The sequence below is a fragment of the Serpula lacrymans genome (genome assembly GCF_000218685.1).
Source record: "Serpula lacrymans var. lacrymans S7.9 unplaced genomic scaffold SERLAscaffold_9, whole genome shotgun sequence".
In the NCBI taxonomy this organism is placed as follows: Eukaryota; Fungi; Basidiomycota; class Agaricomycetes; order Boletales; family Serpulaceae; genus Serpula; species Serpula lacrymans.
Window position 1 is genome coordinate 803,366 of NW_006763298.1, and position 25,736 is coordinate 829,101.

Consider the following 25,736-nt stretch of genomic DNA (forward strand, 5'->3'; position numbering starts at 1 on the left):
GAAACCCAAGAATGCTTGTACTTCCTTTTTGGATTTGCATTCTGGCCATTCCATAATTCCTTTTACTTTAACTGGATCCATGCGGATTTCATTTTCTGAAATGATGAGACCTAAGTACTCTGTCGAGGTCTCTTCGAAATCGCATTTTTCGGGTTTCAAGTAAAGGTTATTCTTCCTTAAGATGTCTAACACTCTGCGCGTCATTGCGCGGTGTTCTTCAATCGTTCTTGTGAAAATCATGATGTCGTCGAGGTATATTACTACCTTTCCATCATCAATCAAATCTTTAAACAGCGCATTCATCATCGTTTGAAATGTGGCTGGTGAATTCGTGAGTCCAAAGAACATCACTAATGGTTCAAAGAGCCCCCTATTCGTTCTGAAGGCTGCTTTGTGTTCATCTCCATCCTTAATACGGATATTGTTGTATCCCCATCTGATATCTAACTTCGTAAAGTATTTCGCGCCCCTGAGCTTGTCTACAAGTTCATTTATCAGGGGTAGCGGGTATCTATTCTTGATGGTGATATCATTCAATTTCCGGTAGTCTTGGACAGGTCTCAGTTTTCCATCTTTCTTTTTGATGAAGAAGAACGGTGATGCGAATTGTGATTTGGAAGGTCTGATTCTTCCTGATTCGAGGTTTTCGTTTATGAACGCATCTAATTGTTCTTGTTCTCCTAAAGCTAATGGATAACATTTGCAGTCCAGAGTGTGGTCGCCTGGGATGAGTTCTATGGCATGATCCCATTGGCGTCTCTCTGGCAGTGCATCGAATGACTCCTTATCGAATACGTCTTTGTAATCGTGGAGATATTTGGGAACTATCTTTTCGAATCCTCCTTCTTTCTGATCTTTACCAGCGGCTTCGGCTAGCTTCTGAGCTGTTGTGCCTTGTGCCCTAATGTGGTAGTAATGATCGTCAATAGAAGTATCTTCATAGTTCATTAGATTCACTTGGATCAGCTGATCCCCATCTGAGCGATCTACTTCCGAAAAGTATGTGTCAGGGTCTTCTTCCGGATCAAGGAAGTCAACCTGTCGTTTACATTCTTTCGGGCATCTATCAAAGTTCAACTCCGACTTTTTCCAGTCTATAGTGGGATTGTGCTTCGTTAACCACTCATGTCCGAGGAACATGCGTCCACTCCCTAAGCTTGTTACAGCGAAGTGAATGTTTTCTTCGTGGTCTCCTATGCTCATCCGCAGTTCTATAAATTCTTTGATAGCACCGTCTTTGTTAAGCGTGCCATCAGCGTTGTATACTGGGATTGGTCTCGGTATCTTCTTTGTTTCATATTTTTGTTCTTTTACGAACGTAGAGTCTATACAGCTCCCCGTACATCCACTATCTAGGAGAGCTTCGATCGTCGTTGATCGATTCGTGTCAAGAGTTGTTAGTCTGCAAGAAATGTTCATCTGGTTTCCTTGCGTTCCCCTAATGTACTTTTTCGGGGTGTGTAACTCTAATAGAGCAAGTTCTGCTTCGTGCAGTGTTAATGCATTCAGCTCTCGTATTGTCTCTATTGTGACTTCTCTACTTCTTTTTTGGTGCGTCCAGATATTGAGAATACCAATGGATCTTTCTTCCTTTTGGTCTCGTAATCTTTCTGCAACCCAAAGTGGCGTCCATGCCGCTGTCAGTCTTTGTCTCTCTTTGTGGTCTAGGTTTTTATTAGAGGTGTTCCTGACCTCTTTGGAACTGGTCGAACCATCAGTTACATCAGTGCTTCCCAATTGAGTCACTGCTTTCTGTGGTTCTGTTGTTTCCAATGAAGTGCTACCCGATTGAGTCACTTCCTTCACAAATTCTTTTACTGCGCTTTTCTCTTTCGAGCGCGCCGTGATCTTTTCAGAACTGGTCGAACTATCAGTTACATCAGTGCTTCCCAATTGAGTCACTGCTTTCTGTGGTTCTGTTGTTTCTGAAGTTTTAGGGATCTTTCTAACCCGTTCCCTGTTCAGGTTCACATCTCTTTTTGTTTCTTTCTCTTTTAATCTCAGATCTGCTGCGTCTTTGGCCAATGCAATATCATTTTCATGATCTGTACTAATACAACTCGTGGTGGACGGCAGACAAGAATCTTCGATCGAAAGAGAGGAGAAACTATTTTACATATACAGCAATGTTAGTAGGATCTTTATCTTTATTAGCTAGTATATCTTCAATAAAATTAAACGAGATAAAGTATGATTAATCTAAAAATTAATAGGTTAAATATAGGATTTAACTTTTGTCCTTAGGCGCAGCCGGTTGATGTGTTACCGCTGGCCTCTTCAAAAACCCTGGAGGACTTTTGCTCTTTTTTCTGCAGTCATCTTCTGCAGGAATTCTCTCACGTTAAACTGAGGCTTTGCTTGTGCCTCTTTCTTGCATTCGAAGGACCGATGTCCCTTTTCACCGCACCGGTAGCAAAGTCCCTTCTGTCGGTACTCTGCTTTGTCGACCTTCATGGGGTCACCGGATTGGGTATATAGGTACCCGGTTGCATCCTTCTTTCTCTCGACCTTTGGTTCGGTCGTCTTTCCTCCTCCGTCTTGCTTCTTTCTCTCCGTACTCCTGAAGCTCTCTTTCTCCGCCTCTCTATGACGCCACAAGTAGTCTATGCGGATCAGTTCCTTCTTCCACTCTTCGTAGTTGGTCGGCTCTCGGCCGCCGTATATTACCTGATTGACCAGGGGTTCATTCATATTCCTACGTAAGAGTGAAATGAGGAAATCCTCATTGGCTGCTTGGAGGTAACTAGCCTCCCTTCTCAGTTCTTCAAAATGTTCAAAGTGTTTCTCGGCCGTGTTCTTTCCTTGTCGCAAGATCATAATGTCGTTGCGTGCGGCGAGTTGCTCGTGAACATTTTTGAATCGAGTCTCCATTTTTGTAGCGAACCACTCAAAATTTTCGTAAGTGATTTTGATGCTTTCTCCTCGCATCCTTTTCTCCATCTTCGTTTCCATCCACTCTGTTCTAAATGCTGCCGCTGCTCCTCCTGTCATGAAAGAAAGCACATAAGCGATCTTTCTTCTTTCATCCGCGAAATACTCTTCGTCATCTTCAAAATTAAGCATCAAGGCTTCGCGGAAAGCCTTATACTTTTTTCGGTCTCCATCAAAGTTCTCAGGCTTCTGGAGAGCCGTTCTGGTTCTGTCTACGCGTTTCGGCTGCGTAGCGGGCGGCAGCGGTGCGGATGCGTCTTGAGCGGACGTAGAAGAACTCGATGTAGCTAACCTCAGCTTGGCTAGCAATTCGTCTACTTCTTCTTTGGCCTCTCTCAGCTGCGTTTCGTATAAATCGTGGAGCCTCCTCTGCTCCTGTTCTATCCTGGTCTGAACATACTGTTCCAGTCCAGCTTCCTGCGATGTCGGGGGTTGGGGTTCTAGCGGCGGGAGCGCGTCCGACAATTCTCCCATCCCCATTTCTGGTGTGTCCCGCTCTTCGCGCGGACCTCGCCACTCTCCGAATGCGGCCGTCGTCATGTTCTGGGTAAGGGGTGTGGTAACGGGTTCTAATCGGTTCTATCTCTGGGAATGTAAAGTAGATTTCCCAGGCTATTCTGTTCTCGGAATGGAAGCGTTGCTCTGCTAACCACTCTTCGAAATCACCAGGTTGCATATACGAGAGTTCCCCGATGATAAATCGGATCAACACTTTCTCGAATAAGTTCAACCAGACTATCGTTTCTCTTTTGAGTCAAGCGGTTCCTCTTCTGTCCCGCACTGACTATATACGTAACTAATCTAATCTGAGATATCGGTGTTCTAATTGTATAGTATCTGAGGTCCGAACGGTTGTCTCAGAGGTACCCAGCGAGTAACCGCGTGCAGGTCTTTTCCGACTGGCGGACTCAAATGAGCGGCCTGGTCAGAAGCGTACGGAAGCTACTTTAAACTAAGTAATACCTATCGGGCTCCACGCCGTCAAGGGTTCTAGCTACTGGGTTGGAAGGGGGAGTGAGGGGGATGTTAACAAACGACTCTGTGGGTGAGACGTTGGCAGGAAAAAATGATATGATGGTGTCGGGTCGGGTGATAGGTGTAGTGATGATAGTTTTGTGAGGTGAACGTAGATTTTGGCAATACCAAAGAGTATGAGTGCAATGAGGGGGAATAGGGTGATGATAAGGATAGCTATGATTTTGCTCATCAACAGGTGTCGTTTCAAGTTGTAGATTGTGTAAAGACCCTAGCTGTATGCCGGTGACCCGAGCAGCGTAGGACTTAAATCTCAACAAGTGCAGACAAGCAAGTATAAAAGAGTAAATCTACAACTGGGGTATGTACATGGATATCGTGCTAGTTATATAGGAAAGAACATGAGGCTACGGGGTGGTATGACGTAGCGTATTGGTAACTAACATGTGTATGTAGTGAGGCTGATTGGTAATGTGTATTACTAATAGATCATGTGATACTTGATAAGATTAGATCAGAGAGAGATTAGATAAGGTGAAACAAGAGTCTCTATCTCTCGATTAGATAAGAAAGCTGAGTCAGATGGGTACGATCGTGACAGCAAGTGTGCTTCAAGTCGGAGCGGGGCCGCTTGGTTCGGCTGAGATGGGATGATGAAACGGGGTGATTTATATTATTGGGTACGTTTCCCGACCTCCCTAGGACACAGCTCCCTTCCCAAGCTCACATGCGCGTCCACCTCCACGTCCACCCTGCCCTTGTCCTTCGCATCCGTGTCCGTGTTCGTGGGGAGTGAAAGAGAGGGTCGACTCGAGAGAGGATGCTCTGTGTCCTAGCCCGCTTGGTCTGCGGATATCGGAGGAGGCGGTGGAGGCGGGGGAGTGGGAGCGGGAGCTGGGAGGGAGGGGGGACGGAGCGCGCTTTTTGCGGGGGTGGAAGAGGGAGGCGAGGCGCTGGAGGACTGTGCCCCCGCTATGCGTGATTTTCGTGCCGCTGGTGCTGCTGCCGTTGGCGTGGGTGTGGACGCTGCTGGTGTTGTGGTGTGGTAGCGATGCTGAGGAGATGGCACCTGCGGTGAGGGTGGAGATGGCTGTGCTTGGGTGTGAGCGGGGGAATGTGTTGTTGATGCCGGTACGAGAGGGAGCTGGGGAGCGAGACGGGGAGTGACGGCGGTGGAGATTGGCTGGGAGGAGGTGCATTTCAAGGAGAGGTGGGAAAAGAGCGAGGTATATAAAAGGACGGAGAAACATGGAAGATAAGAAGAAGAAGCGGAGGTTGGTGGATGACAACCGTCTCAATCTCACATCTCGTTTAAGAGACCCATCCATGATGTCATTTGATATCCACGTGTCTCCGTCCCTGCACAACCAAACAGAACACAATAGCGTGCTAGGCTATAGGAAGTGCGCGTTCTCTGATCGATGCTCAGTGCTGCTGTGCGGTATTCACCTTCACCTTCCTACCTCTCTTTTCCTCTCTTTTTTATTATTTATCATATATCCTTTATTTCTGACGCTGTGCGTATTATTGACGACCGCCCTTGACTTCACGAGATAATCTGATTACAACACTCGAGCTAATATCCGATATCAGTGAGTGCGAGGGGTGTTGGCATGGGTGTATGTGCTCAGGATATTTGCAGTGCATTCTGCTTTGGCTACTCGTGATTTGACTTGTCACACTCACTTGTACGTCTCTCCTTCATGATCATCCCCTTTTTCGCTCGGTCTGACCATCCTCAAGCTTCGGCACCGACATGTGCCATTGGCTGAACACAAACGTCGGTCTTGCTATCGCTTGTATAGTTGGAATCGGTACGTTCCTTCCCTCTTCGCACCCGTACCAATTTCTTATCCGTGCCACTACCCACGCAGTCTCCGTTGTCATCTTCCTCATACTCACCCTCCTCACCGCCATCCGCCGCCGTACCCGCACCCCCACACTCAGACCCCTCCTCCTCCCCGTCTCCTCCTCCTCCTTCCCTCCGCCTCCTCCCTCGCAAGACCAAGGACCCCCACAGCTCCCCCCGCTCTACACCTACGCCGCACAACCCCAGGCACAGGCGCCGCCGTACCCGTTCGTGGGGCAGGGCATGGATCAGATGGCTGAGCGGCAAGAGTTTGGACAGGTCGTTCAGGGTTATAATCCCAATGTGCGTGGTTTTTCTTATTTTGTTTTGTGTGATCGAGGGGTGTTGGATGCTGATGGATGGGCGTTGTCATTCTCACTCACTCACTCACTCTTGCTTGCTTACTATTTGCTCATACTTGCATTGCACATTTTAGGTCCAACAACCGCCTCTTGGCGACGTAGCCTATGCGAACCAGATTCCGCTGTGGAACAGAGGCGCTTATGCGGTTTAGTTGGGTGAGAGATGGTAGTGTATGCGTAGTGTCTGTGCTCATACCAGTGTTGACATCAACATCGGTATCGGTGCCGGTGCCGGTGTCCGAGTCGGTGCCGATATCTGCGAACACAGCTTTTGGGTTTTGGAAACACAGCACGTAGATTCGATACTCAGACTTGGGTGTAGAGGCTTGTATCATGAACCGAGCGTTGATTAGTGCAATACTCATGCGTGATGTGTACATGGACGGGACGACTTTCAAGATGAGAGGATTCGGAGATTGACATTTGAGTTTCTATTGAATAATTGGATGTCTTATATTGCTTCAAGGTGATCATGATCATGATCTCGATCACTTACGATCATATCATGTATGCAGGATGGTGGCTATGGCTTCGTGGCTTTACCTTTTGGTCTTGTCGTATCTTATCGGCTCGTTGCTCTTTGCTGTCGTCTCGGTTGCGGACTGATCATAGTGGGTGGTATGGGCCTATGTGGGTAAGGCTCGTCTTGTGTCCTCGCCGGTTTCGTCGACGCTGAGAGTCGTGGTGGGGGGTTTTTGTGTGGATGGTTGGAGTGGGGTGGTTGCGCTTGAGGGTGTTTGGGGATGTTGTTTTCTTTTTATTTCCTGGTTATTGTGCTTTATGAAAGGCCGTGTGTTGGGGATTTGGGTTGAGGGTAGGAGGGAGGGGAGAAGACTCCCCCCCAAGTCACGGAGGCGCGCCTACATCGGTGGCTTGAAATGCTGAGTCGCTGAGTGGATGCGAGCACACAAAATCGACGAGTCGAGGCGGTGACTGTGCTTGATCGGATGAAGGGAGGAGAGGTGCCGGTCGGGTGCGATGAGGGTGGATGTGTGCTCGGTTGCGGAATAGGGGAGGGGGGGATAGGGGCATGCGGGGAGATGCGAGGAGATGACGGGATGATGAAAAACGATGGGTTCGAAATGATGATTCGAAAATGAACCTTGACCTTCTACGTATACGGCAGAACCTTCATCTTCATCTCCCAGTCTGGTCCGGTCGGGTAGGATGGGGAGAAGGTTCGCGGTGGAAAGATCTTGCAGCTGATGCCGCGCGATGGTGGTGGGGGTGGGCTACGTAAGTAGGGGAAGTTACTTGGTTGTAAGGGGAGGGTGGCTTGGCTGTCTGAATCTGTCGATGGCATTAGATGATTACTGACGCTGATAGTGATACGAATACTGGAGTTCTTTACCATTTAAAGAGCAAATGAAGGGTGATAGCGACGGGCATGACGTCGGGTTACTGAGCGAAATCAAGGAACGCAACGAGTATTAACGCGAGCATAAGCCCTGTCCGAGAACGATTAGGCCTGTGTCCTTTCCCTGGAAGGCATCAGTGGCATTCCCAAAGGCCGATGCCGTGCACCTGAGCTAGCACTTGAGCTAGAACAATAACGTGTATTGTTTGTGTCGAGCAGGCATATAAGAAAAGAGGACTTGTTGTGCTGGACACTCTTTTTTTGGTTGTCACGGACACCGGAAGCGTGGAGACAGAAATGGCTGAGAGGCATCACCGGCTTATCCCGTTCCTGTCCTTCAGGCCGTCTTTCCCGTTTCTAACCAGTACACCCACCACCATTTCACCATCATCGTCCCCGTCGTCCTCCCCGTTCCCCTCCACTCTGAGCACAACGACAACGACACTAGCCTCGACGGGCCACACACCCTCTCCCACTACAAAGCTCCTCTCCAGCTCTCGCATCCGCACCCCCACACGCAGCCAAAAACTCTGCATCCCAGCCATGCCCAGTCTCTTCTCCCGCGCACGCACCCACTCCACCCCCAAGAAGACCAACACTGCACCCAATCACGCAGAACGGGACCTCCCACCCCGCCCCACCGCACAGAACCCACCCTACGACGAGTTTGGGCGCGTTAACAGCCGTGCCTCAGCGGGCGGCGGTGCTTCTCCTGGTGGCATCAACCTCAACCTCGCCGCCCTATCCTTCTCCCCTGCTGCCAAAAAAGACAAGGCAGAGAGGGAGAGGGCAAAGCTCGTCAGGCCGAGGACCGCCAGTTCGCCTAGGGAGAGGGGCGAGCCCGACCCCCTCGACGTCCTCGCCCAGATCCCAGACGGCAGCTTCCTCACCCTCAACCTCGACCCTCCCCCGCCCACCTCAGAGCCCCCCTTCGCCCCCTCACACGACTACGGCTACCTCTCCTACGAGCGCCACATCGTCCTCGGCCTCGACCACCTCTCCCGCCTCGTCGACGTCGTCGCCAGCGACCCCCCCCCCCGCTGTCTCACCACCCCCTTCATCTTCAGCACCCTCGCCCTCGACATCTCCTCGGCAGCCATACAGAGGCTTATCAAGGCCTTTGTCGATACCTGTCGCTTTCCTGAGAATAAGGAGGTCGAGTGGAGGTGGAGGGAGGAGGCCAGGTTTGCGGGGCCGCATGAGCTGGGGATGTGTTTGAGGTGGGGGCTCGCGAGGGTGGTGAGGGTGGAGGGTGGACAGGCGGTCAGAGGGCTCATTGCATGGGATCATTATATTTACTTTAGAGATACAGAAGAAGGTATATTCTCTAATTACCCTCGTCCCTCTCTAACCTGGCTGACTTTCTTTCCTCGCATCAGAACGAAAATACCCCTCGGCCCATTTCGCCACCCTCCTTCCCCCTCTCCCCTCCGTCCTCCGCCAAATCCTGCTCACCCTCTTTAGCCTCCTCATCCGGTTCACAGCACACAGCTCCTCCTCGGGACACACCCCACCCACCCTCTCCCCCCTCTTCGGCCCGCTCCTGTTCGGCCTCGGCCCCGCCACGCTGGCGTTCCACCATACGTATGTGCACTATCTGCGTGCAGTGAACGCGATGGAGCATTTGTTGCTGGCGTTTATTCGGTGGCAGGACGCGCCGAGGCCATCGTTGGCGACGAGTGCGGGGCAGGAGGGCTTCTCGACGGGTGTGAGCACGGATGTGAAGTATGGCAGTGCGACGTCGCTTGGCGTGCCGACGCGCCTGAAAGACTGGATTCGCGGCTACCCTGCCATGCTGCCGTTTGTGCAGGCGGGAGAGAAGGGGAGAGGGGGAAGGGAGAGAGGCCGGTGCCCGAGGAGAGGGGCGAGGACGGTGAGAGTGGTGAGTGTAAGGAGGAATGTGAGGATGTATTCTCCCGATCTGGTGAAGACGGCGGCGAGTTGGGCGCAGAGGCCGCGTGGTTCGGCTTCAACTGCCACTCCAGGTACCGGTGAGACGGGGAGGGGAGGGAGGGGGACGGAGAGGGGGTCGGAGAGGGGGCTGGCGGGGTCAAAAGAGTGGGAGCGAATCGCACCGTCGGTGATGAAGCTCCCACCTCGCTATTCAGAGGGCTATAAGAAACGAATGCATTTGGCAACTGGGTTTCACCCCGATACGGGCCCTGGGATGTCGAGCGAGCCTTCAACGGCGTCTAGCACCTGCTCATCGGCGTATGTCTTTGGCGAAGAGTGTGTGAGTGGCGGGGGAAGGAAGGAAGTGTTTGGGCTGGGCCTCGGAGTCGGCCTCGGCGTGGGGATGGGGATGGGAGGGAGGGAAGGGGAAGATCGGTTTAGGAATCTGACAGATTTGAGGTGGGGAGAGTTTGAGTTGATGGGGTTTGGAGGACTTGGGGCTGATGAGAAGAAGTTGCAGTTTGATTTGACGGAGGGGGCGAGGACGGTGAGTGCGCGTTTCTCGTTGTAGCTATGGCTATTTTTTTCTTTCTTTTTGCGACGTTGCTCATGTCATCTTCGTCCCCCTCCTCTCGTATCGTTGTGGGACAGGCCCGCGCCGCGAAACGCGCCACCCTCACCTGGAACGACTTCTCCGCGACCGGTTTCACGCGAAGCGACGCCCCGCTCGACGACACCCTCCAATTCAGCACCCCGCTCGCGCACACCATCTCCTCCTGGCCCGCCCAAAACGTGCCCATCACGAAAAAGCTGAAAAAGCCGGACCCTTCGCGCCCCCCGTTTGGGTGGGACACGGACCCGGTAATGGGGACGGAGGAGGTAATCGAGGAGGGGTTTTTGGATGTGTTTTGTGATCTTTTGTATGGAGGGGCTGGATGCATGTGGAGAGGGGGGAGGAGCGGATAGGGAGTGTAATTGGGCTTTGGGGAGTAGGGGGTTTTTTTTTTTTTTTTTTTTTTTTTGGGGGGGGGGGGCTTGGGTGTTGTTTTGGGAGGAATTTAACTGAATTTTTTTGTCTTTCGTAATTCAGATCGAGTTCAAATCCCTCCCCGTCAAACCACCCGTCACGCCCCCAGGCACCGAACCGCGCACCTCGACGACGCTCATCCTCTTTGAAGAATTCGTCCCGTTCGAGTACCGCCAACAGCTCGTCGCGGGCACGACCAGCAAACGCAAACTGCACTTTCTCTTCTCGCACCCCATGCTCCTCACGACGAAATCCAAGCAGTGGAAGCCGGCGGCGACGCTGAACGGGCGGCCGTACGTGGTGGGCCACGTCCCGCGCAGTCCGTCGTATCGGGAGGTGGAGTTTGAGGGGCTTATTAGGGGGAATGGGAGTTCGACGAAGGTGTTGTCGTTGTCGAAGCCGCAGCCGCCGTTGCCGCCTGGGGCGAGGGGCGTGGGCGTTGGGATGGGCGGACAGGAGGGGTTGGGAGGAGGGGAGAGGCCGGCGACGCCTAGGCCTACCCCACGACCTGCGATTTCGGCGCCTTTGTATGTGGGCACGCGAACGGGACCTGCGCCTGTTGCGCAAGGCTCCAAAGGAGAGCAGACGCCGGCGAAGAAGGGGTGTTTAGGGGGTGTTGGAGGGGGAGGGGAGGCGGGAGAGGGAACGTTGGCTAAGAAGTCTCGGTTTCGATTACCTGTGCCTAGTCCGACGGGGGCGAGGCAGTCCAAGATGATGCCTGCGGAGTATTCGAGTGTGGATTTTGAGACGCGTTTGGCGGGGTATAGTGATGATGAGTGGAGTGGAGGGAGCGGGGGGAGTGGAAACGCGGGCGGTGCGGGGGGGAATAGTAAGGAGGGGGAGAAGGAGAAGCAGGAGAGGAGGCTTTCGAAGGACGATGCCTGGGTCGACATCTTGGTGGCGACGCATAATAGAAGGATGAAGGGCCAAGAAGTGGAGATGCGAGGCGGGAGGGCGAGGGGACTCGGCGGCGGGAGGGGGGGCAGGTCTGATCCTGAGATAGCCAGTCAAGAAGTGGCTCAGGTGTTGGCGGGGATTAGGGCGAGGTCGCCGATGTCGGATGAGGACGAGGTGGATCAGACGATGGAGCCTGTGGATGATATGGCGCCGCCTGTCCCAGCCCGCACGCGCCCGCGCCGTGCCAATGCCAACGGCGATGGACTCGATAGCGGGGCTGCGGTGGAAGAGGGAGAGGGGGGCAGTTTGGACGTGTTGGACGATCCGGACGTGGATTCTGTGATGTCGTATCCGAGGCGCCGGATGGGCTATTTTGATTTGCACCCGGAGAGACGTCCTGGGAGGCCGCAGAATGAAGACGGAGACGACGGAGAGGAGGGGGACGAAGCGGGATACGGCACGCCTGACGCCCTCCCATCCACGCGTTCTCCAAAAGCGACGTCGTCCGCCCCGGTGAGAAGCTCGATAGACACGATGGAGAGCGTGAGCGACTATGCGCCTACGACGGTGACGCACGATATGGATTTGCTGCCGATGCCCGAGTTTGCGAATGGGGAGGAGGGGAGGGAGGAGAAGGAGAGTGGGCATTCGAGGGCGGAGTCGATGACGCTGCCCGGTCTTTTGCATGTTTCGCCGACGCTTGGGGCTGGCGAGGCTAGCGGTGGTGGTGGGAAGGGAGGGGCGCAGGGTAGGACGGCGGCGTTGATTGAGATGTATCGCGAGAAGGAGAGGGAGAAGGAGAAGGGAGGGGTGATGCCTTCGCGCTTGCCTGTGCGTTCGACGTCGATGCAGACGAAGGATAAGTTGCCGCCGCTGCCTCCTGTGACGAAAGACGGATCGTCCCCACCGCCCCCTCCTCCTCAGCCCGAGTCTGAACCTACACCCGAAGTCGAGGAAACAGCAGAGGCCGGGCAAGAACCTGCCGTCGTCGACCCGCCACCACCTCTCCCGGTCTTGACAGAAACGGGCCGCGAGAGTCCCGGTCGTTACATACATGGAGCGCCGCTGCATAATGTGTTGGAGGAAGAGGAGGAGGAATAGGATGTGTTTGAAAAAGCGGCCATTGATACCATGATACCTTGTTTTTTGCTCTCGACCGCCCCACCCTCGACCCTCGAGACTGGCCGCTGACGTGTATGATATTATATGCTTTTTTTTGCCGCCCGCCTTTTTTTGCTTTGCGTTTTGTGTATTTCTGATGGCATAATATCCCCCTCGCACACCCCCCACCAAATGATCTAACGAATGATCTCTAAACGATTGACAAACATCTTCCGCTCAAACCATCGAATCCCCACCCCCATCTCGGTCTCGGTCTCGCCAACCTCATCGATCGTCGATACCTTGTCGCTATCGAATGCGGCTGTAGAAATTCAAAAAGCAAACGATATACCTCGTCTTTTTTTTTCTTTTTCTGGCCCGAGTTGGGGAACTTGAACCGGATATATCTTTTTTCTTCTCTCTATAGTTATAACAGATTTTGAACACAATCGTGCGTGCTTCATTCTGTTTCTTTGTTTCTAATATAATCTAACGTCTCGCCTTCCCTCCCCCCCTCCCTCTAGTCTTATTTTTTTCCATTATTTCTCGCTATCCCCCCTCTTTTTCTTTCCTGTGTGTGTGTGTGTGATATGGAATCGATAAATAACGATGCCAGTGCGTTTAAGCTAATAGATAGTATGGCAGTTGATTGTTGATACGGCTCGACCCCTTTGGACCCCCCCTGCTACGTATGTATGGTCTGCCATCATTTATCGTTTTTTTATCACTTGACACGTTTATCACTTTTTTATCATCTTTATCATCCATGTCTGCCCTCTTATCATTCTTTTTTGAATCGGTTTGAAAAAATGTTTTTAGGATGTCCGTAGTTTGTTTTTGGGAGGGGGAAAGAATGAAAATATGCAGTATCTATAGCTTTGGTGTGTGTTTTGAGATCTTGAGATGGGATGCGGATGCTTGTGAGGATCTGGTGAGCTTTAGTTTCTCGCATTGAGGTTTGTGACCAAGTTTGCATTTTGCGGGTTGAGACGACAGGAAGGTAACTCGCAAGGCAAGAAGGAAAAGTCTTGCGAACGTTTCAACTGATCATTTCAATACCGAATTAAGCTACAATGTAAGTAATGTATATTTCTGCAGTTGTAGTATAATTTAGTTACTTTTCAACACTCACTCCCACCTCTAATTATCCCGTATTACGCAGTTTACTGGTAGATCACGCAAGGGGCAGCCTCGCCACCCAGGAAATGTCGATCTCCATCTAAAACGGAGGCTCGTCGTCCGCTCATTGATTGCAGACAGCTTTAAAGGCTTTTGGCGGACTGGAAGCGCGAACAATGGGAAGAGATCCGGAAGGTTGATTGGGTCCAGCACTGGCGTGTTGGATTACGGGGGTGTAGACTGGTAGTGGGTTAGTGGAAGGGTTCTTGGCACGGGGCTCTTCTCTACTGGTATATGACGGGGCGGCCGTCGAGAGTCGTGATGGCGGTGATTGGGCGGGCACGGGACAGGGGGAATCGTCCGTTGACGTGCCATTCTGTACAGCCTCGCCTCCGAGAGGATCTGAGTGGGGGATGTTGGCGGCGAGGTTCGTCTGGGGATCTTCTCTACTGCGGTAAGATGGTACTACGGAGTGTCGTGGGAGCGCAGGGCGGAGGCGAGGACGAGGACGGGAAGGACGGGACTTGGTTACGTTGGCAGGCCTGACGCGGGGTATCTCTCTATCGGTATATGGTGGTAACGTGGAGGACGGGGATAGGGGTTGAACGAGGGAGGACTGTGAAGGGTGGGGTTGTGTGGGATTAGCGTTGGCGGGGGTGGCGGGGGGAATTTCTCTGCTGGTATATGACGGCACCATCGAGGGTGGTCGAGGCACAGGGTTTGCGAGTGGTTGATGAGAAGCGGACTGGACGATGCTGGTAAGAGGCTCCACCCTACTAATATACGATGGTACCATCGAGGACAGCGGAGACGCAGGTTGAATAGGCGGAGGGTAAGGTTCTTCCCTAGTGGTATATGACGGCGGTACCACCGAGGATCTTTCAGGTGAAGGCTGGTTGGTCGGAGGGTCGACCGTTAGCATGCTGTTCTGTAGAAGCTCCTCCGTCACAGGACGTATATGCGCAATAATCGAATTGGTAGAGGGCGAAGAAGCACGAAGGTGATTTCGACTAGAAGAACGACGGCGGGAACAAAAAAATAGTAAAAGAGCAATAACCACAAGGACGACAGCTACTCCACCAATGCTACCCCCCACGATAGCACCAAAGTTTGTTTTCGAGGCGGTTTGAACTGTATAGCCAGAGTTCGTTGAATGACGAACACATGAAGTATCGGTGCCGTTGTAGACAAGAAATGAATTGGACTGGATGATAACCGTTGGAACGTCACTTGTACCTGTTATGCTATACAAGTCCTGCGGTACATCTACAGCAGACCAGTTCCAAAATGACGCAGATGCCTCGACATTGGCTAGATAAATGCCCGATACGGTGCTCTGGGGCATCACCACTATTGACAGATTGGCTGGAGGGCCATCGTATGCCCATGAGATATTGGCTGATGTACATGTCGTCATGTTCGAAACGGTGATGTACAACTCCTCTGGTGACAAGGATGATGTTGAAGAAGGGGAACTGGCTGTCGAGCTCATGATGGGTGTGATGTGTGGGTTAGGTGGACGCAACAGTCTGGGAAAGTGCAGAATTATATATTCGTATTCTTTTGATGACCTTCGTTGACCGGAGGCCTCTTCTCAGTCGAGAGTTCCTGTTGAATCAATGTCGGATACATATCATATCTGCCATTGAAGGATATCATGATGGCTCGCACGCATATGCCAACGGTTTACACAGCACTGTATTTTGAAACCTGAAATAATAAAAGTGCGTTCAAGTTCCTCAAGCCTTTTCTTTTCTGGGTCGTCTGTGTTAGGGGCGAAGTCAAGAAACGATCATTGATGCAACACGCAGGCGTACTAGTATCTACATAGGTTGGTTACTCACACAGCCTGACATGGTAGCTTGATATGTTTATCCCATCAACAAGGTTCAACGCAGCATCATAACGAGCTTGGTTCCAGATAGATATAGTGCCACGGCGTGGAAGAAAGGGCGACAGTTAAGGTCCTTCCTGGGTAGTGTATGAGTTTGCCATTGACTCGGAGGATGGCCACAGTCAAGCACAATGAGTAAAGGACAAAAAGAAACTGGATATACTGTATGCTGGTAGACTTGTCGGGGTTGTCCTCTATAGTAATAATGACGGTCGAGGCGAAGGTTGAATATTGAATCACCAGCATAGACTGTTAACCTAGACCGCGACCGTCTCAGGCTGGGATGAAAATATTGTGGCTGAGTGCTGAGCGCTGAGACCTGAGAGCCGAGGGAGAATTTGGAAGTGAGCTAGGACCTTCATCTCCCTTGATACTGATTCTTGTGCTCAAAGCAAAAGTTTCAAAACGGTAAGTACTTGGTATCCTTTGAATTTTCCTTATTTACAATGCATGCAAGTACTAAGTACAGTGAATTAGATCCAATGAAAGTCCTTAACAATTCTCGATCACAAACTTGGAGCTCTCGTTGCCCTCATCAACGACAGCAAGAGACTCATCAGCTCTTCCAGAGCTGCTAGATAGAAAACTTGTTTTGCCATTCTGGCCTTGATATCCAGATATGGTGAACTTCACGATGCCACTGGGGAGGTAGACAACACCCATCGTGAGTCCACCGCTAGGTCCTTTGCACTGGACATAGTCGATACCGTACATGTTCACATATTTCCCATTGTTCCCTTGAAAAATAGATGAGTCAATTTGATTACACTGAGTAATGATCTTCGAATACCAATGAGGTTGAGGCGGCCATTCTGAAGCTTGACATGAAATTTGGCTTGATTATCTAGATTTCTGCTTTGGAATACAAGACCATTACTGTCGGTCACTTTGAGGTACCGCCCATGAACATCTTTAATAGCTATTATTCCACTGATTTTTGGTCTGAAGCAAACTATCAGCCAGTGCGGATAGAGTAAGCATCTGACTTGCATGTTATTAGTGGCAATGTGGCCCGACAAGCCCCCGACGTTATCAATGACAAAGCGACATGTCGAGTCCTCGGCGCGTTTGACAGCAAGGGATCCGTTGTATGCTGCATTACCAGTGTCGCATGACAGGTAATAGGTATTCCCATTTTGCCCCTGATATCCTGAGATGGTGAAACACACTGTGCCATTCGAGTGATAGGCAACTCCAACGTCGAGTCCTCCACTTGGGCCCTCGCACTTCACGTCGTGCACATAGTACATGTTAACATACTTTCCGTTGTTTCCTATAATTTCAATAATCTCAGACCAGCCATGTCACGTTGAATGAATCATGCTCACCGATCAAGGCCACTTTTGCTCCTTTCTGCTTAACTATGAACTTTGCGTTATCGTCAAGATCTTGGCTGCTACACTCAAGCCCATTGGTACCAGTGACTTTCATATACCTTCCATCTATAGTTCTGATGGTGATCGTACCCGATACGTTAGGTTTAACTCTGAGGGCACGATATCAGTAAACAAAGCTTCGATACAGAGAGGAAATCTTCACATATTCTCGATTGCAAATTGGCATGACTGATCCTCTTCCTTCTTAACAGCCAGAGATCCATGGTATGCCGCATTACCAGGATCGCTTGATAAGTAATAGGTCTTTCCATCCTGACCTTGATATCCTGAGATAGTGAAGCTAACCATGCCACGAGAACGTTGAGAGGCGCCGACGACGAGACCTGCGCCAGGACCTTCGCACTTGACATCTTCAAGATAATACATATTTACGTATTTGCCGTTGTTTCCTATAGTTTGAAACCCAAAATCACGGTCTTTAAAATTGAGCAATAAAGTAGTCAGATATGCTGACCAATTAAAGACAATTTATCTCCTATGAGTTGGGCGACAAAAACAGCATCGTCGTCTACAACAGGGCTGCTGAATTCAAGTCCACCACTGTTGGTAACTCTCAAATAATTCCCGTTGGCACCCTTAATGGCAATCGCCCCATTGACACTCGCCTTGCGGCTATGTAAACAGTCATTAGTACTGTATAACAGCAATGACGAAGGGATGCCATACATGTTGTCGATAGCACGACGGCAAGACTTGTCTCGGACTTCCTTATCAACTGCGGATTGGATCTGTTTCGGAATCACTTTTGCTAGGGCGCCGTCGTCTCCTGAGCCTGATTGGACATATGTGATGATAATGTACTGATCGCGAGCTACATCATTGTACGTGCCAAAGCTTGTATTGCCATTGGCTGCGTTCTGAGTGTAAGTCATCCTTTAAGCAGAGGCAGAGGCAGAAGCAAAGCGGATAATCTTCACTAAAATGTTTCCGTTGCGTTGCTACTCGTCAGTAAAGCGATCTTTCATAATCTGGAATCAAGGGTAACTTACAACGAGTTCAACTACAAGGAGGACGCGCTAGTCCGTTTTGCCCAGATATCATATTAGGAGAGGATATATTCATGCAAGCGCTGTAAACTGACGCGCATATCATCTGACATTGACCAATCATACCAATGAGGTAAAATCTAGCGAGAAGCAAACTTCAAACAGGAATATCAGAGCGGAAGAGATTAACAGCGTACACGACGAACGGACCGTTGGAAGCTCCGTTTGGCATGTGGCAGTATTCAACCATCGCAGCAATCGACACACCTACGTGATACATTGACTTTGCAGATGGTGTAATTGAGTAATATACACATTTTTGTGCAGTAATATTATAGAAGTTGGCACCAGACAAGAAAAAGGGACGGAATGGCTTGAACCTTCGTATGAATACAAGGCCCCAAATCATGGGGAGGAATATGTAGGGGGAGAGACATCAGAAGGTTTTGACCCAGAGATGCTGGCAGAGTGGGCAAGAGGCTCTTTCTGACTAGTATATGAAGGGGCCATAGAGATCCAAAAAGGGCTCAGTTTGGCGATGCTGGCATGTCTGGAAAGATACTCCTCCCTGCTAGTATATAACGGTAGCGCAGAGGGCTGCTCAGTTGCAGAAGACTCGGACGGAGATGCATCACGAGAACGGGAGGAATCCAGCCCAAACGGACTAGAAGAACGGCGGCGGAAACGAAGTAGATATAAGATTGCAACTATCGCAATCATCACGACAGCTACACCACCGAGGCTATACCCCACGATGGCACTTGTGTTCGATGGATGGTGAATGGAGGGTGAGGATATATTTGCTGGAGCGGAATGTTTCGCGAGACAAGATGCATCGACGTGGAATACATTGGAAGAGGAGTTCAAGGTCGGGGTGGAACCTTGTATGAAATAAGAGCCTGGCAATGCACGGGTCGGAGTCCACAGAAAGGAAAAACTCGACGCATTAACAGTAGACAGATTCATGCTGGTCTGAACATTTGGGATGATATGCTTGTCTGAGTAAGAAAGCTTCAAGCGCGCCGCCGACAGCGAGATGTTAGCCGGGGGGCCAGTATATGCCCACGAGATGTTGATTGGTGTACAAACAGCTGTCATATTACTACTGATAGCGTTGAACGACAGAGTAGGTGGTGGTGAGTGGGGGCTATTGGGGCCTGGCATAGTTGTTGTGGGTATGGATAATGTGCGAGATGTGAGTGTGCTGAGTGCGAAAGAGGTCGATCCTGCCACGACTATACCAGGCGCTGACGATTTCGAATAATACAGGCGCCTCCCGTAGCTACTGAGGTCTGAAGTAAGAAACGACTAAAGTGTCCATGGCATGGCTTTTATACCTGCCACTGAAGAACGAATCTATTCACGTGTCAGTAGATGCACAGGACATTAAAAAAACTCATTGTGCTGTATTCTGATATGATTCTGGTCTTCCTTCTATTGATTCTGATTACATCGCCTCCAACTGCCTGGTAGGGTCTGTGATGGTACGTAGTTCGAAGACGGCCAGAAAACGAAACTGTATCATCTAGGATAGAACGTTCGCCAAATCAATACTATCTCGATGGTTTCATTCCAGTGACGAAGGACGAGTGGGAGAGCGAGCGAGCGTTAGTATACTAATGGTATATAAATATACGGCCTTTCTTCTGATGTATCTTGTGTTCTATGTATATATGATGGTCAAGCTGCGACCGGTTTAGATGCATAGCTAAAGATGATGATGAGATGATATGAGACTGACTGGGAGATACTGGGATAGCCTCTTGATGTGTTTGTGTTTGATCCAGCATTGCATGGCCAAAGAAAGGGATGCCACGATGACAAGCCATCTCTCACATAGCATAAAAACAGAGCTGAAAAAGTCGTATAATATTGAAGTCCACCATCACGTTGTGGCTACATGCACAATGTACTACTCATCTGCATGAAAAGATGAATGCGAAATGTAGGTAACATTTTTTTTGACTTACCGAGTCTGTCTCACGCATCGCTGGGGTTGAATCATTCACCACATGCCATCGTGGTCTAAGGTCGTGCCAACGCCCTGCAGATCGCTGTCAAGTTAACAACTGAGAGAAATCAGAAATCTTAAGTACCGTGACTGGATGGTAGAATGCGGAGTTGAATACATCCTCGCGGTGACAGCGGAGTCACGGTACCGTGGCGTTGTGCATTGATGACATGGGCAGAGCAGACACATGACTTTCAAGTTGGGAATGAGATTAGATAGTTCCAGTGCATTATCCCTCTGCCTTTTATTCTTGCAATCGGCTGTTTACGAGCGTTAGCGCAGCTGAAATTCCACAAGCCTGACAGTCTGAGCATTCGTGTCACTTCCTCTTGCCTCTCGGAACGCTTTCATCTGCTTTACTCAAAACTAGTACTGTATTATAGGATCGAACATGATCGAGGTCCCGGATAGGTCTATTCGAATTTGCGCAGATAGAGGGGGAACGTTTTGTGACGTCCATGCGTAAATCGTCGGTTGAATGTTATCAAGAGTGCTTCTGACCTGTTTTTGTTGTTTGCAGATCATATCCAGACCCAGAAAATCCGAATGAGAGGAAGGATATTGTCGTGAAGCTGCGTACGTTGGCGTATAGTATGATAATACTTTTATGCTGATATCGGTAGCGCCCGTGGTACATCACAGTCTCCCAAGATACTGCGAATTACAATGATGCACCCACGGAAGGTATTCGAAGAATATTAGAGGTAGTGTCGGGGGAAAAGATTGAAAGGGGATCTATATTGAAAACGGACAAGATAGGTAAATCTAACTCTTTCATTCATCTAACGATATCATCCACGAATTCATTCACAAATTGTTGCGCATGTAGACTATATACGACTCTCAACTACAGTTGCAACAAACGCACTTCTAGAACGCAAGGGGCACAAGCATGCTCTTCTGATCACAAAAGGATTCAAAGATCTACTTCTCATTGGTAATCAATCTCGTCCAAAGATATTCGACCTTAATATAAGACGGCCTTCCCCGCTGTACTCTGAAGTAGTCGAGGTGGACGAGCGTGTGACCTTGGTTGGATACACATCCGATCCAAAGGCGGCTGAGAATGCTATAGAATGGGACGATAATGGAGACATCAAGAGAGGCTATCGAGGGCCTGGGTGGGATGGTGAGGGTCTCGCGGAAGGTCCGGGAGATATAGTGAAGGGCATTTCAGGAGAAGCGGTCAGGATCTTGAAGAGGCCAGGTAAAGAAAGCATTCACACTTATATGCGCTGGTACTGACAGCATGTAATAGATCTTGACCAAGTTAAACGCGATTTGCAGCGATTATACAACGCCGGATACCGCTCACTTGCTATAGTACTCGTGCATTCGTATACATTCCCAGATCATGAAACACAAATAGGGAAGCTTGCACGAGAACTGGGCTTCACCCAGGTATCAGAGTCATCTCAGCTGCTTCCAATGATCAAGATGGTCCCTCGGGGGGTGTCATCTACGGCAGATGCATACTTGACGCCCATCCTGCAAGAATATCTGGATGGATTCTTTAATGGATTTGATGCGAAACTGAAGGACGGGCGGGTGAAGAGTCCGCGCGTGGAGTTCATGGGAAGTGACGGGGGCTTATTGGACTTGAATAATTTTTCTGGGTTGAAGAGTATCCTCAGTGGGCCTGCTGGTGGCGTGGTTGGGTACGCCTTGACAAGTTGGGATGAAGAGAAAAAATATCCCATCATCGGGTGCGTTTCATTCTCCCATTCCATAATAAGCAATAAATATAACTCTTCTTGTAGGCTTGATGTAGGGGGTACATCGACTGATGTATCACGATTTGATGGCCGCTATGAGATCGTGTATGAGACGACAACTGCGGGAGTAACCATACAATCTCCGCAGCTAGATATCAATACTGTCGCTGCTGGTGGCGGTTCTTGCCTTACCTTCCGCAATGGGCTGTTCCTAGCTGGCCCAGAGAGTGCTGGAGCACAGCCGGGACCTGCTTGTTATAGGTCAGTATCTGGTTATTATCAGCTCGGGGTGAAATATACAATATCTGATCGGTGCCGTCTTTCAACTATGCGCGCAATATAGGAAAGGAGGACCTTTAGCTGTTACCGATGCAAACCTGCTTCTCGGTCGACTTATCCCTGATTTTTTCCCAAAGATTTTTGGCAAATCAGAGAAAGAACCTTTAGATGCGGAGGCTTCACGTGTTGCTTTTGAGAAAGTTGCCAATGAAATCAACGAAAGTCATGAAAAGAAGCTGGAGCTAGATGAAATTGTTTATGGGTAAAGTTTCTACGCCTCGATTGGTTTCCTTTCCACATATGGTAACTGATATCGCGTTTACTTTTTAGATTCATCAAAGTTGCCAATGAAACGATGTGCAGACCGATACGCGCGCTTACTGAGGCGAGAGGACATTCGACGTCTAAGCACATGTATGTGGTTATCCAAGCTCTCTTTGAACGTTACTTAGCCAATTCACATACGGATGATGTAGATTAGCCAGTTTCGGCGGTGCCGGTGGTCAACACGCATGTGAAATTGCAAGTCTACTCGGGATTAAGACTATTTTGATTCATCGATACAGTTCGATCCTTTCTGCGTTCGGACTAGCGCTAGCAGATCGGTAAGTTTCCAGTCCCTCCCCACAGATGGCTTACCACATGTACTTATTTCATCCTTTTTAGGGCATACGAGCTTCAGGAACCTTCGTCGACGTTCTTCTCGGACCAAACTCGCCCAACGCTCATCTCACGACTGGACAAGCTGACATCTGATGTACGCAGCGAACTCGCCAGGCAGGGGTTTGAAGGGGAACGTGTGAATGTTGAGCGGATGTTGAATATGCGATTTGAAGGTACGGATACGGCGCTGATGGTGCTACCCGTGGAGGGGGACGGAGATGGGAAAGAAGACTTCGAAGCTGCGTTTAAAAGGGTGTATAAATCAGAGTTTGGGTTTTTGCTAGAGACGAAGAGCATCATTGTAGACGATATCAAGGTGGGCATATCTGTGCTATTACCACATTTTTTTGACCGTTATCTGATCATCTTTTGCATGAATCATTCTGCTTGAATGATCGGACAGGTCCGGGGAATTGGAAAGACGTTCGACACCCTCGGCGAGTCGGTGTATTCGGAAGTAGCACGGCTGACGAGGCGCTCTGTAGAGACCGCACAGGCAGAGACACGCCACAGCGTTTATTTCGACAAGCTAGGGAGAGTGAGCGATACGCCCGTGTACTTACTCGATAAACTAGGGGTTGGGGACGAGATCAGAGGTCCTGCGATGATAATTGATGATACACAGACAATTGTGATCGTCCCTGGAGCGAGGGCGGTGTTGACGAGTAAGCATCTGTATATTACGTTGGAGGAGAAGGAGAAGGACTACGAATAACGTAGTGGAGAGTTTGACAGGAAAGGGCTGTCTGTACTTGTAACGCTAGTAATGGAAGCAAGGCTACCGTATGTCTAAAGACATATTGAAATCTGGCCTCGCAACCGTATCCGTTCAGGATCAACGCACATGTGCGAGATCTATACTTGTCTTGATGGTATGGTTATATCAATTCGACCTGAAGTAAGTACCATTCGAGTAGGTCATCATATTGCCGAATGACTGGGAGGGGGTTATCTGCACTGAGCATATGTTTTATCAAGTTATTGTCACTTCCTCGATTGAAACAACGATAAACAAAAATCAAACTTCCAACAGTCACCGCTAGAGGACCATATCATGACGTGATTACAGTGTAGGTGTGGAGTGATGGGTGTGTGTGGGGTGATGGAGTCGGCCAAGGCGAGATTTAAATATGACCCTCTTTAACCTAAGTCACGGTTAAGGAATGCAGATAACTTAGTGGGAACCAGTCATGCCTGAGAATATGAAAAGCCTGTCATTGACCAAGGAGCGCCCATTTTACTGTAAGAGTTCCAGCATTGATTGCTTGTCACCGTTACCAAGACTATGTTGATTCTGGGTCGTTTGAGCGGAACGCCTGGTGATGGCCATGGTATCTGCATGAAGAAAAGACGCGCTGGTCAGGGCTCCTAAGTTTGTTCGCGAAGGAAACCGCCGCTGGGATAATTTTTTTGCTTTTTTGGTCTCGATTGGAGCCGAATTTCGTTGTCACACATCCTTTTTATCCCAAATACAGTTTTGACTGAAACAGCTTGCAGGTATCACCCTCCCAATTTTTTTACTCATTCACTAGCAAGGTCTCTTTGGAAATCAGGCTGCTTCAACAAAAGCCTAAATATCGAGCGGTTAACCTCTGTAATGGGCGCTCTAGCTATCAAATATTATACGTCAAATCCCGCGCATCTGGCATCCAGAGGGTGGACTTGAAATAACTATCAGTGATAAACCGGGTATCATGATCATGTGTTTCCATCATGATGCGATGATGTCCTACGATGTCGTTTACACGTTTATCACTCTAGTGCTTCTGGAGGTAAGCTATCTTCTATGAATGTGTGCCCTGATTGAGGACAATGGCACGGTGGACTCCATATCGACAGATCTATCCATGGCCACTGCATCTGCGAACGTAGAACTCAAACTCACATTTCTTGGCTGACATGTTCCGCATCAAAATCTGACCTGGTTCTTACTGCTGCCACGATGTCACATCAATCTCCGGTGCGAATTTACATCTTGCTGATTCACACCATGTTGTGCCACGAATCACACAATTTAAGGCCACGATTCAAAAAAAAACAATGTATGTCAACATATCCGCGTCCTTCAGCCAAGATCACCTATGGCTGGTATCTTGTGTGATCATCCCCTGTTCAAAATGAACGTTGAGCTCCTTAGCTGGGACCAACGTGTCGTCCTTGCGTACAAACGAGCTAAGCTACTGTTAAATACGCATGGCTAGTGCCCTTACCCCTTGTTGCATATGCAGAGTTAGCTGATGTCAATGTGACAATATATTTTAGATCTTACAGCTTCGGACGTTTTGCATTGTTCTCCTAAATTTTGGGCTCTGCAAGCCGATCCCATCATGGCAACAGACATCGCATGTTACACCATCTTGGCGGCTCACGTTGGACTCACGATCGGTACTATTGCAAAGTTTGCAGAGTCTAGGGATGATTTGAAGTCTCTTATCGAAAAACTCCTACGACTTGATATTGTCGGCGTTTATTTACTGAGCGAGCGAGGTCACGGACTAGACGCTTTCAATATTGAAACAACTGCTACACTTACTGAACATCATTTCATTCTCAATACTCCTCGAGAGGAGGCAGCGAAGTAATACGACTCTATTTTGGTATCACGTGAACAGATTCATTAACCACAATCTCATAGATGGATGCCCGCGACAACCCCGTTGTATGGTGTTCGAAAGGTGGCGGTTGTGATGGCGCGATTGATCGTTTCTGGCTCTGATCGAGGTGTTCGGCCCTTTATCGTGCCCATATGCGATACCCGACAGATGTGCAGTGGAATTACCTCCACAAGACTCCCACCTCGCACAGGGTCATCTCCGCTCGATTTTTCTATTACAAGTTTCAATAATGTTCGGTTGCCTCATAGTGCCTTACTAGGAGCCGATCTTGGGCTACCTGAAGACCCATTGAAAGCATGGTGGGATGAGATGTGGCGAATACCCTTAGGAACGGCTGCTGTGGCTGCTCCTCTCATACAGGGAGTTAGACACGCAGCATATATTGGTGGCCAGTATTCTCTACATCGAATGATCATGGGGAAAGGCCCAGCGCCTGTTTCTATCCTGACCTTCCGCACGCAACAGCGCCCTGTCCTCCAAGCCATTGCATGTGCAATGGTTCTCCATAACTGGTTTCCTCGCTGCATAAAGGATTTAATGAATGATAGTCTTGATCATCGGGTCAGACATGGGCTGGCTGTTATTTTGAAGACGAGTGCAAGCCGCCTTTCACAGCTTTGCATTCGCGAAGTTGCGGAACGTTGTGTGCACAAGGGTCCGTCTGT

The 25,736-nt window shown here is 49.6% G+C and overlaps 9 protein-coding genes across 9 annotated transcripts; 6 read left to right on the forward strand and 3 right to left on the reverse strand.

The window, feature by feature from the left end:
- Positions 1 to 4,604: 4,604 nt before the first annotated feature.
- SERLADRAFT_439690 (uncharacterized protein) lies at positions 4,605 to 5,156 on the reverse strand (the record flags this gene model as incomplete). Its single annotated transcript, XM_007320095.1, has 1 exon — positions 4,605 to 5,156. The coding sequence occupies one exon, from the start codon at positions 5,154 to 5,156 to the stop codon at positions 4,605 to 4,607; it is 552 nt and encodes a 183-aa protein (XP_007320157.1).
- A 180-nt stretch (positions 5,157 to 5,336) lies between these two features.
- Positions 5,337 to 6,508, forward strand: SERLADRAFT_471447 (uncharacterized protein; the record flags this gene model as incomplete). Its single annotated transcript, XM_007320096.1, has 5 exons — positions 5,337 to 5,498; positions 5,549 to 5,594; positions 5,650 to 5,720; positions 5,781 to 6,058; positions 6,192 to 6,508. Coding segments are annotated over 5 exons (474 nt in total).
- A 1,509-nt stretch (positions 6,509 to 8,017) lies between these two features.
- Positions 8,018 to 12,584, forward strand: SERLADRAFT_450633 (uncharacterized protein; the record flags this gene model as incomplete). The annotated part of the gene is made up of 5 exons (XM_007320097.1): positions 8,018 to 8,792; positions 8,854 to 9,427; positions 9,488 to 9,914; positions 10,019 to 10,270; positions 10,458 to 12,584. 5 exons carry the CDS (start codon positions 8,018 to 8,020, stop codon positions 12,390 to 12,392), a joined length of 3,963 nt encoding a protein of 1,320 aa, XP_007320159.1.
- A 3,259-nt stretch (positions 12,585 to 15,843) lies between these two features.
- SERLADRAFT_416477 (uncharacterized protein) lies at positions 15,844 to 17,674 on the reverse strand (the record flags this gene model as incomplete). Its single annotated transcript, XM_007320098.1, has 7 exons — positions 15,844 to 15,862; positions 15,916 to 16,142; positions 16,196 to 16,678; positions 16,734 to 16,891; positions 16,945 to 17,191; positions 17,257 to 17,414; positions 17,469 to 17,674. Coding segments are annotated over 7 exons (1,497 nt in total), but the record flags the coding sequence as incomplete, so codon positions are not given.
- Positions 17,675 to 17,921: 247 nt separating this feature from the next.
- Positions 17,922 to 18,071, forward strand: SERLADRAFT_393696 (uncharacterized protein; the record flags this gene model as incomplete). Its single annotated transcript, XM_007320099.1, has 1 exon — positions 17,922 to 18,071. A coding segment is annotated over one exon (150 nt), but the record flags the coding sequence as incomplete, so codon positions are not given.
- A 122-nt stretch (positions 18,072 to 18,193) lies between these two features.
- SERLADRAFT_439696 (uncharacterized protein) lies at positions 18,194 to 18,952 on the reverse strand (the record flags this gene model as incomplete). Its single annotated transcript, XM_007320100.1, has 1 exon — positions 18,194 to 18,952. One exon carries the CDS (start codon positions 18,950 to 18,952, stop codon positions 18,194 to 18,196), a length of 759 nt encoding a protein of 252 aa, XP_007320162.1.
- Positions 18,953 to 19,529: 577 nt separating this feature from the next.
- SERLADRAFT_393698 (uncharacterized protein) lies at positions 19,530 to 19,869 on the forward strand (the record flags this gene model as incomplete). The annotated part of the gene is made up of 2 exons (XM_007320101.1): positions 19,530 to 19,700; positions 19,759 to 19,869. 2 exons carry the CDS (start codon positions 19,582 to 19,584, stop codon positions 19,859 to 19,861), a joined length of 222 nt encoding a protein of 73 aa, XP_007320163.1.
- Positions 19,870 to 20,000: 131 nt separating this feature from the next.
- SERLADRAFT_416478 (uncharacterized protein) lies at positions 20,001 to 23,385 on the forward strand (the record flags this gene model as incomplete). The annotated part of the gene is made up of 11 exons (XM_007320102.1): positions 20,001 to 20,261; positions 20,320 to 20,375; positions 20,442 to 20,558; positions 20,653 to 21,006; positions 21,058 to 21,505; positions 21,560 to 21,775; positions 21,858 to 22,055; positions 22,124 to 22,207; positions 22,270 to 22,398; positions 22,460 to 22,772; positions 22,860 to 23,385. The coding sequence occupies 11 exons, from the start codon at positions 20,191 to 20,193 to the stop codon at positions 23,169 to 23,171; spliced, it is 2,298 nt and encodes a 765-aa protein (XP_007320164.1).
- A 1,335-nt stretch (positions 23,386 to 24,720) lies between these two features.
- On the forward strand, positions 24,721 to 25,716 carry SERLADRAFT_332845 (uncharacterized protein; the record flags this gene model as incomplete). The annotated part of the gene is made up of 2 exons (XM_007320103.1): positions 24,721 to 25,034; positions 25,092 to 25,716. Coding segments are annotated over 2 exons (939 nt in total), but the record flags the coding sequence as incomplete, so codon positions are not given.
- Positions 25,717 to 25,736: the final 20 nt, after the last annotated feature.